At 29.9% G+C, this 17657-nt stretch overlaps 1 protein-coding gene across 1 annotated transcript; it reads left to right on the top strand.

The window, feature by feature from the left end:
- Positions 1-533: 533 nt before the first annotated feature.
- LOC148298583 (alkaline phosphatase, tissue-nonspecific isozyme-like) lies at positions 534-16912 on the top strand (the record flags this gene model as incomplete). Its single annotated transcript, XM_088276773.1, has 5 exons — positions 534-674; positions 4117-4299; positions 5250-5444; positions 6454-6584; positions 16746-16912. Coding segments are annotated over 5 exons (817 nt in total), but the record flags the coding sequence as incomplete, so codon positions are not given.
- Between the last annotated feature and the right edge of the window lie 745 nt (positions 16913-17657).

The following is a 17657-nucleotide window of genomic DNA, read 5'->3' as shown; positions in this document are numbered from 1 at the left end:
ACTTATATTTTTTTGACACCTTAACATATATGAGGAAAAATATGGAAGTCTGGATATAAATGAGTCTTATCAATTATCATAAAGTGATCACTTTACACACGTGTAACATTCACCCATATACACTCTGTTCACAGATATTTTGCCTCTATTTTTTTTATACTTTAATTAAATTAATTATTTAAAAATAATATAAAGGGGTAAAATAACTGTGAATTTATTAATATTATCAAAAAAATATAACAAAACCATGTTATGCTCTCTCAAATATAATACAAATAAGACTCGGATGAGGCATTTCAGAAATTCTGAAAAATATATGTATATTAGGTAGAATTTTGACATGTCAACGTAGATGAAGAAGAATATGGAAGTCTGGGTATTTACAGAGCTAACGACCTATCATTGGCTGGTTAAAGTATTTAACATATGTACAAGTTTGGTATTTCATCTTCTCTACAGGAGAAGGCGAAGAAATCGAGTGAAGGCTGCAGCAGTTAAAAGCCAAATTTTCATTATTTTTCTTTTTCCAACAGGTCTCTTTGAGTACTCTCACATGGGTTTTGCAGCGGATCGGGAGTCCGGGCCACTGTCAGATCCTACGTTAGAAGAAATGACAGTGACTGCTCTCAACATCCTAGAAAAGAGTCCTAAGGGGTTTTTCCTCATGGTCGAAGGTAAGCTTGCATGATTTTATTTATTAATAAAGACTAAGTATTTAAAAACGTGTTTTTTATTGGGTTAACAACAGCAACATATGTAAAACGAAACAATTAATAGATAAACACTAAACAAGCCAATTATAGTTAACCACAGAAACATAAAGATTAGTACAAAATATTCAGTGTAGATCTAGCAAATGAATGAATGTGTGTGTGTGTGTGTGTGTGATGTTGATTCTAATAAGGACATACATACAATGCAGAGAAGCAAAGTTTTTAATGATCCTGAGAAGACAATATGCTCACCATTCAACTTTTCAACATACATTTTCAGCAATTAAAAATGTCAACTTGGCTAATACATGAGTTGTACCTACTCACTAGCCATTCGAAACATAGGTGAACTCCGCGCACAATTAGTTCGAAGGACAGGTACTCTGAATAAAGATTGTGACGTATGACGGGTACGGTAGTCGGGTACATTATACGTTATTTCGGAAGTCGAAACCGGACTATCGATACGTCCACTTATTTATGTTGATTAAGGACAAAAAAAATATGACAAAATGATAACAGGAACAATAAAGGAAAAAATATCAATAAAATAAATCAAAAATGCCGTTGAAGTCTTGCATGAAAATGACAGTAAACAGTTTAATATTTACAACATTTTGAGTGTGTCCAAATACTTATTCACAAATCTGGATAATCTTCAATTAAAGGAGTTAATTTTCATATTATTAAAATTTCATAAAATAAATTATTTGATCAAAGTAAAATCTCAAATAAAAAAAATTAAAATGAAATTTTCTGGCGTTTCTCGTGTATGTGATAACGATCCAGGATTCGGACCTCACATACTGATATAAGGGTTTCTGCTCAATAAAAAGCTTCTTTTCATCTCACCAATAGGTGTCTCTAGTGAAGTTCTAGTGATTCAAGAACAATGCTTCTGAATTGGTTCATGTATATGGAACATCCAAGAATTTGAGTACTGTGATTGTCAATGATGGGTAGAATTGGTGAATGTTACACGTATGTGCACGACTACTAAAACCAGCCCATGACGGTCGTCAGCTCCGTAAATACCCAAACTTCCATATTCTTCTTCATCTTTGATGAGATGTCAAAAAATAATAAGAATATAGAAGTCCGACCGTCATAAACTGGTTTAAATTATCACTTTACCCACCGTAACATTCACCAATTCTACCCATTATTGACAGCCACACTATTCAAGTTCTTGGAACTTATTTTTATTATTAATTGTACAAAAAATAGTGTAAAATATCTTCTGATTGGAGATAATCCAGATTTGTGAATACATTTGTGGACACACTCAAAATGTCGGAAACTCATATTATCTTGTAGAATATTAAAGACACGTGTAAAGCTTACTACAGAAGTTTTGTATTATGAAAATAAAATATCAAATATAAAATTTTCCATCATATACTTAAGATTAAAGACAGTGAAAATCTGTAGATATTTAAGGGATAAAATAATTGGTATTGACAAAATGGTGAAACAGGAAAGAAAACTTTATTTGAACAGTAAGCTGCCATTCATGTAAAATAAACATTTCCCTCGCTTTTATATAAGGAATTTTGAGGCTTCCATCAAAGAATTTAATGAGGAAGTATCCTTTTGCTTAAAGGATAAAATTTAACCAATCTCTTTAAAAAAATATTATCTTAAAATGTATTTATAATCCTTGTTATACAAAAGATTCTTATTTCTTAATTATACAATGAAGTAATTTGATAAATTCCAATTATTTTGTTGCTTTCTTATTAAAATATTGTACTAATATAAACCATCCTCGCTTGAAATATAATATCTAAGAATCCCGCATGTTTTAAATGGGGTATTTATAGAACCCTAGGCATATTCATTAAACACCTTGTGTTTTCTCATTTATTTCTTTTAAATATGCTTCTTGTGCCTATTTATTATACCTGTTTATTGTTTTTATATTTTGCCATGTGTTAGTATTAGTTTTGGTTACAATGATTAAAGAAAACACTTGTTTTTTACCACTTGTGTTTTATTAAAGACTACATGTTTCAGAAGTTAAACTTCCATCATTCAGGTCTGTGTAAAAACATTATTATACAGACCTGAATGATGGAAGTTTAACTTCTGAAACATGTAGTCTTCAATAAAACTCAAGTGGTAAAAAACAAGTGCTTTTTTATCATTGTAACATGTCTTACCACATACTTAATGCCGGAACAATAAATAAAATATTAGTTTTGGTTATTTAAAAAAAAATTGTTACTTTATTATTTGTGTTCCAGTCTTGTTAACCTTAATCCCATGTCCTAAAATGAGAAATAGAAATTACTCATCGGGAATATTATATATATATATATATATATATATATAAGATTTATGTATGTAATTTGTTTTGAAATAAATGAAAAAATATATATTGCATGTTATAAAAATAATAATACGGAGCTTGCGATAAACGACGTGCAGTCAATAGCATGTTCACAGATCGACTGAGCGAATTGTGGGTTTAATGATCTTAAGGATGCAGTCCATATTTGCTGTCTCACTTCCATACATTGATGGCGCGCAGTGGTAAGAGTAAGACAAATAAAATGTCTCGTGTAGACAAAAATAGTGACACGGATCTTTCGACCATTGGTTCAGGTGTCGATGGATTTGGCTGTAGATTGTGAGATTATGTATCAAAACGGTCAATAAAAGATCATAATTTTCAAATCTTCTCTAAGAGTTTAATCCGTTTACATTACTATACGTTCTTTTGAGAGACAATTTCAATATGAATAAAAAATAAAATGGATGTCAGGGTATTTAGAGGGCCTACGATCGATCGTTAGGCTAGTAAAACTGATTATACCCGTGATTGAAAAACAAAATTTTTGGAAATCAAATTTAATTTATACGTCTCTTCGAGCGTGATTTCGTGGCAGAATCTACAATTAATTTGAGTAAGTTTTTGTTTAGCAGACACGTTGTTATTTTATTTTTTACCGTTATTCACTTATTATTTTTTTCACATTTATAAAACTATATATAAATGTGAAACATATGTCTATTAATTTGATCAAAGGAAATTAATTGAAGAAAAACAAATCGTTTTGATGTTTTTTTTAGCTATTGTACAAACTAACTAACTAACCATCACACCGCTTCCCCGAGGGATAGGCAGAAAGAACCGAACGCCACAGCACTCTGTCTTTGCAAACATTCTTTGCCTCTTCTACATTCATGCATCTCCTCATACATACTCGACGATGATTACGACTCCTGACCCGACCGCTTTCAAGTATTTGACATACCTGATTTGGTCTTTCTCTGCTTTTTTTTCAAACTACATTCGCCTAATATTTTTTTTAACCGTTCTTTCTTCACTCATACGTTCCACATGTCCAAACCATCTCAACACACCTTTCTTACATAATTGTTTTATTACTGTCCGTAGGGGGTAGAATAGACCACGCTCACCACTTCAACAACCCCTACAGAGCTTTAGACGAGACCCTCCAGCTGGAGGCTGCCGTGAGGGCCGCGGTGACGAGAGCGGACCTAATATTGGTCACTGCAGACCACGGACATGTCATGACCGTCGGTGGTCATGGGGCGCCTCGAGAGCACCCTATACTTGGTAACATATTTGAAAATTTTTTAATGTAATTTGGGAATGAATTCTTGCTGAAGTATTCGTCTTCTTCACCATCGTATTTTTCAATTTCACATATCGCTCACTCCTTTCAACAACGTCATGTATCAAAAAATCGTCAATTTTCAGTTTTGCATGTTTTTGGAATGCCCATTTACTATATCCCAGCAAAAACGGCATATTTTTAACTTAATATTTACCCACTACAGGGCAGAAAGTGTTATTTTAACATTTAAAAAAAGGTTTTGTTTTATCTTTTTTTATATCCTAAATATTTTTCAAATGGAGAACAAACCTTCAGGTTTTACCTAAAAAGATCTGTTGCACAGTAAAAAGTTCAATAAGTGGCTTGATATTTATGTTTAATTCATTTTATTATATTCTTAAGCTTGGTAAAAACGATCTCCTGAAAAATCTTTCGAATCGAATTTGTCTTTATTTCTGGAATTGTCTCCAATTTTCTTCCTTTCAAAGGTTTTTTAAGTTATCGTGTTAAATTTCAAATTAAATTTTCTCGTATTCTCCGAATGTAATTGAAGATATATTTTTTATATTAAAAACATTGTTAACTTTTTGGTATGCTTTTATATTACTATCCTTATTATTCATCGTTCGCTTTGCGTAATACCACTTTAATTACAATGAATAAATAAAACACTTGTTTTTATACCACTTGAGTTTTATTAAAGACCACTAGTTTCAGAAGCCAAACTTCCATCATTCAAGTCTGAATAAAAACAGTTTTTATTCAGACCTGAACGATGGAAGTTTAGCTTCCGTCTTGAATAAAACTCAAGTGGTATAAAAACACGCGTTTTATTTAGTCATTGTAACATGTCTTACCACAAAGTTTATGCCAAAACAATTAATACAATACACTTTAATTACAATGAAGATTGATAAGGAGAGTGTTGTGATCGAGTGACTTTGTCTAGGAACGGACACGAAGCTTTCGGACGTAGACAGCCTCCCCTACACGTCCATCTTGTACGGCAGCGGGCCGGGGTATGGCGCCAGACCTCCCCTAGAGCCTGACGAGTCGCACAGCGACCGAGACAGGGTCCACGCTGCGGCGGCTCCTAAGCAATGGGCAACTCATGGGGCTGAAGACGTTCCAGTATATGCCATGGGTAATTTCATGTTTTTTTTTACAAAATAGATAAAATGATATAATATGTATCTGCTATGTTATTCAAAAATATATATAATATTTTATAAAAAAAAATTTTAATTAATAAAAATAACACAAAACTGAATTTTAAAGGCATCCAAATTAACAAAAATGCTAATTGAATTTTAAAACTAAAAATGCTTAAAGAAAACTAAGTAAAATATATTATTTCGAGAAATAAAAATACTTTGTGTTCTGATCCACTCACATTTTTACTAACCAACTAGTTTCGGCAACAACCTTTTGGCAAAAACCCAGAAGAAGGCAACAGGTTTTCGCCGAAACTAGTTGGTTAGTAAAAATGTGAGTGGATCAGAACACAAAGTATTTTTATTTCTCGTAATGGTATATCAATATGATCCACAAAGTTAATGCTTTCAATATTCAAAATTAAGTAAAATAATTCATATTTTGTAGTACAAAAGCATTGTTCACTTTGTGGTTTAATAATATAATACTCTCCTTATCACTCATCGTTCACTTTGTGTGATACCACTTTAAAGTGGTATTACACTAAGTGAATGATAAATGATAAAGAGAGTGTTAAAATTTCATCATTGTAAGAAAACGTTATATCTTAAATACTTAAGAATAAGCGAAAAATTGAAATCTTTTGTGCCAGTTTATTTTTCAAAATGGGATCGTTAGATGAGATGGTACGAGTAAAAACGTAAACATGACAATTTTTAAGAACTACGGATGATTTTGATTGAAACAAAACTAGTCACGTTGATCACTTAAAAATTTGTTTTAATTTTTTATATTACTTATCATCTTATTCCACAGAGTTACAGCCAAATAAAAAAAATAGTATTTTTTATTTATTTTGATTGGGGAATTTTTGTATGGTATACTTTATTAGTCATTCTATCCGAGTATTGAAGTAACAAAAATTTCAGGATTTATATCAATCCCTGAAATTGATATTTCAGGAAGGCACTCATGTTTTCACGTGCGTTATTCCTCAGGTCCCTTGGCGACTGTCCTGTTTTCCGGAACCTTTGAGCAGAGCTACATCCCCCACGCTGTAGCGTACATAGCCTGCCTCGGCGAGCAAGCCTTCAGGTGCGAGGAGCAGCACAACTTTACGCAACCGCAGGTAGCTCACCCTTCATTGGTCAAACTTGTATTCCTAAGGGAGGGATGTTTCTGCAAAGAAACAACCTAAATTATGGTCCCACGACAATTTGTACAAACCACCCTAAATATGTCTATTTCAATCAATATGAATTATTTTACGATACAACTAAATAACATCACGCCGCTTCCCCACATGGACAGGCAGAGAGAACAGAATGCTACACTAATCAAGCAGTGGTAATAATTTTCGCTTTTCCCACATTCATGTGTTTTCCAATGCATACCCGCCGATTATTCCGATTTCTGACCAGACTGTATTATATTATTTTTTGACATCTCATCAAAGATGAAGAAGAATATGGAAGTCTGGGCATTTACGGGGTTGACGACCGTCATAGGCTGGTTAAAGTGATCATTTTACACACGTGTAACATTCACCAATTCTACCCAATATTGACAACCACACTACTCAAATTCTTGGAAGTTCTATATATATTAACCAATTTAGAAACCTTGTTCTTGAATCACAAGAACTTCACTAGATACATCTATTGGTGAGATGTAAATAATTGTGAATGTTACACGTGTATAAAGTGATCACTTAAACCAGCCTATGACGGTCGTCAGCCCCGTAAATGCCAAGACTTCCATATTCTTCTTTATCTTTGATGAGATGTCAAAAAATAATAAGAAAATTAACTCCTGTAATTGGAGATAATCCAGATTTTGTGAACAAGTATTTGGACACACTCAAAATGTTGTAGACTATATTATTGTTCGTAATCGTGATGTTTTCTTCAGTCTTCATCTGCTTCTATTTTCAACTGAATTTACCTCATATATTTGTTTAACTGTTATTTCTTCACTCCTTTGATTCACATGCCCAAATCAATTGAACACATTTTTCTTTTTTGGCTTTGCAATCTTTCCTTTTATTCCGTTCAAACATCGACCATACATCGTTTTGCCAAATATTCGCCAAACTGTTCGCATATGGACTGTATTAAATCTACTTACATCCTTTTATTGCCAACTCCATGCTTCACTGCCATAAATTGGGGTTTGAATTTTTTTTCGTTTAGGTGCTATTAGTTAAGAATCCCTGATAAGTTTTGAATTGATGAAAGAGTAAAGAAATAACTGTGAAATAAATTTATGAGACAAATGTACATAGTTGGAGAATGAAGATAACAGGCAAAATCGAGTATTTCAAATGATGGAAAGTGATAAGTTCAGGATTCGGAGTAATCGTCGAGTATGCATGAGGAGATGCATGAATGTGGAAGAGGTGAAAATTGTTTTCAGAGACATAATGGTGTGACATTCTATTCTCTCTGCCTAACGCTACGCAGAAGCAGCGTGATGGTAAGTTAGTTAGTTATTCGATAAAAATATCTGTTGATCTCGAAACTAGTCGTGTTTATAATTTATATTTGAAGCAATAACTTTGTGGTTTTCCATTTTAAAATTAAAATGTTACTTTGTTTTAAAATCACTATAAATATTTTATTTTAACTTAATAATAATGTCTACCGGTTTCGAATCTAACCGCTTCTTTATCAAGTATTATTTATTATTAAGTATTAATCAGTCTTGATAAAGAAGCAAGTAGCTTTGAAACCGGTAGACATTATAATTAAGTTACAATAAAATATTTATTGTGATTTTAAAACAAATTTACATTTTAATTTTAGTCGTGTTTACATTAACAAACTCGAAAGTGGCCTTATACAAGTGTTTAAATTTTGTATTCAAATCTAATAGACCCCAATTAATTAAGCAAATTCTCGGATATTTATATTGAGTCCACACCCTTATGTATAAATACTGACCTTAAGTAATTATATAAGCATGAAGTTCGGCTGACCAGAATCAAAACACAGTAAGGGATATGAGGCAAATTGAACAGGAGGGCCAAAAATCGTGTTCATCACGAGCGTGCCCCATAGAAAACAATTAGAGTGAGTTAAATGAAAGTTAGCTCAAAAGATTTACTCAAAAACAACTTTCGATAATATGTTATTTAAACGTCACCATTTTTCAAATACATAATACAAGTTTTTTTTTTAAATAAAAAAGAGAAATATTTGTGCTTTTATTATTTATACAAATATTTCAATTTCAAACTATTTCTGTGAGCCTAAGCGGCTCATTATTAGAAATAGGTATCAAATTGTGGTACAGTGGGTTCGAACCAAGAAACTCTGACTTAAGAGTCCGCGACACTAATCATGAAACCACAACCCGACACATCATCAGATTTAATATTTTATATTTATAACACACACACATATATATATATGTATATATATATATATATATATATATATATATATATATATATATATATATATATATATATATATATATATATATATATATATATATATATATATATATATATATATATATATATATGTGTGTGTGTTATAAATATAAAATATTAAATCTGATGATGTGTCGGGTTTATTTAATCATATTATTTAATCTTTATAATTGGTGTAAGGCAGCGATGATTGCAGTCTTGTTTGTTTTGTCAGGTTGAAAATGTAATTTTACAATTTAACTTTATTGATAATTTTAATACACAGTAAGTGCAGAAATTACGTTTTAATTTTGATGATGCGACTTAGTTAGTTTTTAAATTGTAATTAAGTAGATATTTGATTACCAAAATGTACTTACTGCGTTTTTAAGAATTGCTATTGTATGATTTAGCTGTATTTAAAAATGCTTTTCTTCAGCAGGTTATGGGTACGTCAACTTAGTCCGAAATTGCCAAAAAACGTTTTTTTTTTTTAAATGTCTCTTACTGTGTTTTAAGTTTGAACAGCCGAGGTCCTCTGAAAGATACTTACCCTTGATTTTAATTTAAACTACCCTTAATTATTTATGTCTGATATAGCGGCCAAATGACACTTAAGCTTTTCCATTCAAACATATTTAATTGGATCTCTACATAAGGGTCGAGATACAGATTAATTACTAAAGGGAATAAATATTTTAATCTTATAATAAGGTTCATCTAGAAAGGGCTTTCAATTCAAATGGATCAGCTTACATAAGGTATCTGGCTTACATTTTCATAATTTTCTCAACTTCCGAGAAATATTTAAATTTTGTTTCTCTAACCCTTATCCGCACCCCAATGGTGCATAGGGCACTGCATCATATAAACGCAGTGTTATCTTGATCGTAAACACATGAAGGAAAGGTGATCAGCCCTCCGCTTCAGGTACCAGCCCAGGGTAATATTGAATAAATATTAGAGTGAAAAAATCACTTAAATTTATTTGACCCCCCTGGGAATCGAACCCGGGACCTCCAGAACGGTAGCCGAGCCTGCTGACCATTACACTACAAAGGCGGACAAAATGTAATTATGTTTATTATAATTAATTAAACACTTGTATCAGACCACTAATTGATATTATTTCACTAAAAACGACTAACTTTGCAAATTGATTATATAAAGAAATACTAAGGAGAAACTCAGGTTTGTGAGCAATGTTTATGGACACACTTAAAGCGTTCTGAATAAAATAACAAGTCTCTTGGTATGTAAAATAATCCGGCAAGGATCGTTCATACATTTCAAATAAAAAGCTGACTCTTAAGGGTTTCTGCCAAATAAAAAGCTTACTCAAATCAACCATCGATATTGCCTCGATTATATGATATATGTGCGAGTTGACAAAATGTAAGTTGTATGATTGTCACGGCAGGCACCGTGGCGGAGTAAGGTAGATGCTCGCCTTCGAAACTGGCGTGGTAGGTTCGATTCCCTCTAATTGCAAAATGAATTCAAGAAAGATTCATTTCAATTAGCCTGGATTTTCTGATGTATTTTGTACATTTACCTTCCCTATCCTTACCATCCTACCTGCAGACAAGTATATTAAATATATGCTTTACGGGTTATACCTTAAAAAAAACATGGAAAGAATGGTAAATGTTACACGTACATAAAATGCTCGCTTTAACCATCCGATGACAGGTTTTTAGTTATCCTGGTAAAAACCCAGACCTCCATTATCATCTTCATCTTTTTTGAGATGTCAAATGTATTTATGTTTTTAAGGTATTTTAAAAAAGGTCTTATCTGAGTCTTATCCACATTTTGCTCGCTCCTTTCAAGAACGTCATAAATCAAAAAACTTGATTTTTCAGGAGAACGTTTTTAAAATTTAAAAATATAACACAATGTATTAAAAATAAATATCAAGCCAGGTATTGAAGTTTTTACTGTGCAACAGATCTTTTTAGGTAAAACCTGAAGGTTTATTCTCCATTTGAAAAATATTAAGTACATTTAAAAAAATTATTAAACATGACCTTTTCTTCAAAATGCAAAAACAAACACTTTTTGCCCTGTAGCGGGTAAATATTAAGTTAAAAATATGCCGCTTTTGCTAGGATATTGTAAATTTTCTGGGCATTCCGAAAACACGCACAACCGAAAGTTGTCGATTTTTTATTTATGACGTTCTTGAAAGGAGTGAGCGAATTGAGGAAGCATAATATGGTATTGTTACATTTAAATGGTAATTTCAATAGTAATAAATTAGACGTAGGCAAAATAAAATGTATTTCGTTTTTCCAATATTACAATAAAGCGCAATAAATATGAATAATGTTACAATTTACCGAACAAATGATAATATAATATAAGAGGAAAACAGATTTTGTATGCGTGAGTGGAAATTATCAAAACACTCTGGCCCTTATCGGCTATTCAAACTTAAAACAAAGTACAACATGTTGAGTGCGTCTAAATACTTGTTCACACAATCTGGATTATCTAATCCAGATAAGGTAATCCAGATTTTGTGAGCAAGTATTCGGTTATACTAAAAATGTTGTAAATAAATTATCTGGTCAAATTATAAGCTTAAATAATAAAAATGAAAATGATATTTTCTGGCGTTTCTCATGTGTGTGATGATAATCCAGGATTCGGACCTCACATACTAATATAAGAGTTTTGACTCAAAAAAAGCTTATTTTCATCTCACCAATAGTTGTCTCTAGTGAAGTTCTAGTGATTCAAAAATAATGTTTCAAAATTGGTTCATATATGTTAAATATAGAACTTCCGAGAATTAGTATTGTGACTATTGTGGTTGTCAATAATGGGTAGAATGGTGAATGTTACACGTGTGTAAAGTGACCACTTTAAGCAGCCTATGACGGTCGTCAGCCACGTAAATGCCCAGACTTCAATTTTTTTATTCATCTTTGATGAGATCTCAAAAAAAAATATAAAACATAATAAGTGACAATTCTTTTAGAATTTTTTTTTTTGCATTCTCGGACTAAGTAGACTAAGTAGACTTAGAAAGATTGATAAAAAACATAGAAAGGAGAGTGAATGCTGGGAACAGGGTGAATTGTGCACTAAAATCAGTTTGAGCAAATAAAAATCTATCAGTGAAAGCTAAACTGGCAGTACACAACGGAGTCCTGGTTCCATCCCTTATGTATGGAACCGAAGCATGGATTATGCAATAGAAGGATGAAAGCAGACTAAATGCAGTCGAAATGCGATCCCTCAGACGAATGTGTGGCAAATCGATGTTTGATAGATGTTCGAATGATGAAATCAGGAATGAATGCAAGGCTGAGATAAGCATTTTCGATTAACTTAAGAAAGGTATGTTGAGATGGTTTGGACATGTGGAATGTATGAGTGAGGATAGAATGGTTAAACAAATTTACGAGGTGAAAGCATAATTTGGTCTTATATACAAAATCTAAAAGACATAAATCATGTTTCAGAAAATATAAAAAAAACAACACTCTTCCTCAATCGGATGTGTGGCCTCTTTTTTCAACGATTAAGTATTTTTATTTATTATTACATAATAAACCATAGTTTGGGAACTCCATATCTCCCTAGGTGGAGCATATGGAGTTCCCAAACTGTCTCCAGGCTTTTCTGTCCCCTTGCATCCTCCCAAGTCAGATCCGCGTCTCGAAGCTCTGACGAGAACTGCCGACGAATTGTCAGCAGTGGTCTGATGCCTTGTAAAAGAGGCAAGCTTGATTAAGGCTCTCAGTAGGCATGCCGAGTACGTGGCCAAGCCAACTGAATCGCCTTTTCTTGGCGACAGTTGTGACCAAGATTTGCTGCGTCCTACGCCTAATCTATTCATTGCTCACAAAGCATTATTTAATTTCATGTTTATTAAATTTACTCTTCTATATCCTTATTTCATTTGTGAAGCTTACATAATATAAAATAACTCGAGACTTTTTTTAACTAAGCTTTTACGCCGAAGTTTGCAGGATTAGAAGGTATACTAATTAAGAGGATTACTTTACGTCAAGTATCCTCGTTAATTCTAAAGCTCAAGTTATCATTTTCGTCATTAACTAATTGCGATTAATAAGAAATATTTTTTAATCTGAATTACGTCAAAAATTAAACCTCCTTATTAATAATGATCCGTGATTGTGGGTAAAATAATTTCTTACGTGGTATTAAAATTATTAATACAAACGCCATTAGACGTAAAACCACAAATTGATGTTGAAATTGAAATCGAATCGATAACAAAATGAGATTTTCATTTAAAACCTGTTGAGGATATTAATTGGTAACGAAAAAACATGAGAAAAATAATAGAATACAAAAAATTTGTATATTACCATCACGCCGCTTACCGTAGGGGTTGGCAGAGAAAATAGAACGCCACCCGCCGATTAATTCTACTCCTGACCTGACCACGTTTTAATATTAGAAAATTTTAATAATTCCAAGTCTTCTCCTGCTGCTTATATCAACTATGTGCGCCACATATTTTTTTAACGTTGTTTGCATCACTCATTTGATTTGCATGCTCGGACCATCTCAACACACCTTTCTTAATTTTATCGTCAATGTTTATCTCAGCCCAGCATTTTTTCCTTTTATACCTTTCGAATATCGTATCACCTTATCGTTCAAAGTACATCCGTTTTATATATATATATATATATATATATATATATATATATATATATATATATATATATATATATATATATATATATATATATATATATATATATATATATATATATATATATATATATTTATATATATATATATATTTATATACATTTATATATATATATATATATATATATATATATATATATATATATATATATATATATATATATATATATATATATATATATATATATATATATATATATATATATATATATATATATATATATATATATATATATATATATATATATATATATATATATATAAATATATATATATTTATAAATATATATATATATATATATATATATATATATATATATATATATATATATATATATATATATATATATATATATATAATATATATATATATATATATATATATATATATATATATATATATATATATATATATATATATATATATATATATATATATATATATATATATATATATATAAATATATATATATATTTATAAATATATATATATATATATATATATATATATATATATATATATATATATATATATATATAATATATATATATATATATATATATATATATATATATATATATATATATATATATATATATATATATATATATATATAAATATAAATATATAAATAAAAACATATATATGTATATATCATTTTACTTTAAAAAAATTTAATAATTCCAAAATAACAAAAACAGATTCTTTATAATTATATTTTAATAATTACTTTTGATTATTTTTTCGCTGAAAAACTTAATGTAAATAACTGACACATTATTTCAACTAATTGAATTTTTAATTGAAAAATTAATTAATGAATAATTGATTGTTTGGATGTAACGTATCCTTAGGCTGGGTATGGAAATTTCAGGTAATTACGATGGACAATATTGGCTACAAAATAACAAACAATTTAAAAAATAACTGAAAAAATATATCGGGTTTCACAAAATTTATCTTCACAAATCATGATTAACTCATTTTAAAGTTATTAATACCGATAAGTTTTCTGCTTATAATAAAAACTGATTGATTTAAATCAAACGAATCGCAAAGAAAGTCTTAAAATATATACAATATTATAAAATTTCAGTAATATGTTTTCAATCATGTGTACAGTAGTGAATTTTATGAAGCATGATTCATGATTTTGAAGCAGTTTGCAAAATGACAGGTTGTAAGCTGTGTAAATATCAGGATTTTATATTCCAATTTCAAAATACTTTTTTTGTTTGAAATAATAATGACAAAATAGGAAAAGAAAAAGGAAAGAAAATTCAGCATTTCTGAACAAAATAAGATACACTTGAAATATTCATCACTCAAAACATAACAAGGGTTTAAGAACTGATATTGGTTGGTTAAAATGATTACTCTCAATACCGTGTAACATTTACCCATGATTGACAACCACATTAAATTAAATAAATAAAAATCATGAAGAAATACTTTATTTATTTCTTTATTTTTCAAAAGATATTACAAACAAAAGTCATATATATATAATATTCCCAAAAAGTAATTTCTATTTCTCATTTTGGGACATAGGATTAAGGTTTACAAGACTGGAACACAAATAATAAATTAACAAAAATATTTTAAAAATATAATTAAAACTAATACATGGCCAAATATAAAAACAATAAACAAGTATAATAAATAGGCATAAAAGGCTTATTTAAAAGAAATAAATGAGAAAAATAAAAGGTATGAAGCTTATTTAAAATAAACAAATGAGAAAATATAAAAAAATTAAAAATATGTTATATTTTATACTGATTGGTACTGTTTTTGTTAAAACCTGATTTTATGAAAATGTTTTTGTTGAAAAAGCAAATTTTAATTGCTTAATTTTGAAAACAAGTTACGATAGCATATTTCGATCAAATTCTTACTTTAAGTGCTTTTCTATTATGATATATAAATAATTTATTCGTCTCTCTGAAAATATTTCAGTCTCCTGAAAAGCTTTCTTGGAACGGTCCTTGCGGACTAGTTGCAAATTTTACTTTCGAACTACTTTACGGCTTTTTTATGATTCTTTTCTCATTTTAGTCCAGAAGACGGAATAGGACTATTTTTATTACGAAACTTTCTTTCTACATTTTACCATTTCTCACACTCAATCTCTATTTTCTCATCCTTTCTATGCAAATAGAAAACAGAATTTCATCATCCAATAAAACGAGTAAAAGAAAATCTCATTCATTAACTTTCTTAATTAAGTAAAAGATTTATTTATCTATTAGGAAGATAGTGCCATAAATCTTCTCAGTCTGCTTTTGGATCTTTGTACACTTGTTATTTAATTTAATTATTACAATATATTGAGTGTTTCCTATTTTTTTCACAAATCTGGGTTTTGTCTTGAGAATTATTTATACTAAGTAACTATTTTTTATCAAAATTTCAACATAAATGGAAAAAATATGGAAGTCAGGAAGAAAATTGTATAAATAATAAAGGCTCTCAAAAAATATGCCTCAAATAAATTTATATTTCTACGTACTGTTAAAGCTTTATTATGATATCTTTTATAAAGTTTTATTATAAATTATTATTAAAACATGTTTTTTAACACTTAACAAATTTGTATTTTACCACTTTTTTTACATTTCTCAGGTGAAAAAAATATATATATATAAATAACGTTTGTTTTTTATCACCTGAGAAGGTGAGCGAAATATGCCCCTTTCATTTTCTTACGCTCGATCTGCCCCGCATATGATAAATCGCTCACTCCTTTTAAGAACATCATAAATAAAAAATCATCAATTATCAGTTGTGCATGTTTTCGGAACGCCCAGAAAATGTACTATATCCCAGCAAAAGAGGCACATTTTTACTTAATATTTACCCGCTACAGGGCAGAAAGTGTTGTTCTTGCATTTTGAAGAAAAAGTATTGTTTAATTATTTTTTTAAATATACTTAATACTTTTCAAATGGAGCAAAAACCTTCAGATTTTACCTAAAAAGATCTGTTGCACAGTAAAAGTTCAATAAGTGGCTTGATATTTATTTTTCATAAATTGTATTATATTTTTAAACTTTAAAAACGTTCTCCTGAAAAATCAAGTTTTTTTGTTTTATAACGTTCTTGAAAGGAGTGAGCGACATATGTTAAGGAAAACATTGAGAATAGGTTTTAATAATGATTATTTTTTCCCTCAGGTTTCGTCATGTCCCGATGCCGGAAGTGGTAGCCATCCGATGGGAGCTTCCGTTTCTCACGACCCTCTTCCTCCGGGGGTAGTCCACGTGGCTTCGAGCGTCATGGCTGATGACTCCGATCGGAGATCTTCGATTTCGAAATCATCAAGACTTCCGAATTTAAATGTGTATTTTAAAACACTGTTGATATTAATAAGTGTCATGGGTTGTTCGTCAAGTCGATAAAATTCCATAAAAATTAATCGTATAATATACATACTTGTACATATATTAAAGAATTTGTAAACACTCGTGTGTTTACATAAGAAATTAATTAAGTGTACATTATTTATAATACGTTTATATTTTACGGTATAAAGAATTTAACAGTTTTGTAAAATCTCGATATAATGGACTAATTCGGTAGTGGTATAAGTATCTGTCAAATTTTTCATTTTCTAAGTTTGTTCCACAAAATGTCTAAAATAGTGTATTCCATAATCTGGCAAAAAAATAGCTGTAGTTGCAATACCTATTTAGTTTTATTAATATATGTACAAATAAATGTATATTAAACAAATGAGTTATTTAATTTCTCAAGTTTGTTTTTGCTCTCCTGTAAAATTTGGTCTGAGATAGATATACCCCTTTGCCTTTACACTACCGAATTGTGGGGAAGGGAGTGTCCGTTAAAACTGAAAGTCCATTAATTAAAAAAACAGGTTTAAATTATATATAAATATATATTTGAATATGAACACTGTATATCAATATTTAAAACAAAAATTGAACACAAACAAAATTCAATTCACTGTCTTTGAACACTCGACATGAAGGCACGGTGCTGTTTGATATCGTTGCTTTTCGAATCAAGTTTTATTGAACTTTTCAATTTTGCTGTTTTTTTTTTATTTTTGATCAAAAATTAAGAAA

The sequence above is a fragment of the Brachycentrus maculatus genome, unplaced genomic scaffold (genome assembly GCF_059751285.1).
Source record: "Brachycentrus maculatus isolate JH-2025_06_01 unplaced genomic scaffold, ASM5975128v1 h1tg001846l, whole genome shotgun sequence".
Taxonomy (NCBI): Eukaryota; Metazoa; Arthropoda; class Insecta; order Trichoptera; family Brachycentridae; genus Brachycentrus; species Brachycentrus maculatus.
This window is presented reverse-complemented; position numbering and strand designations above follow the sequence as displayed.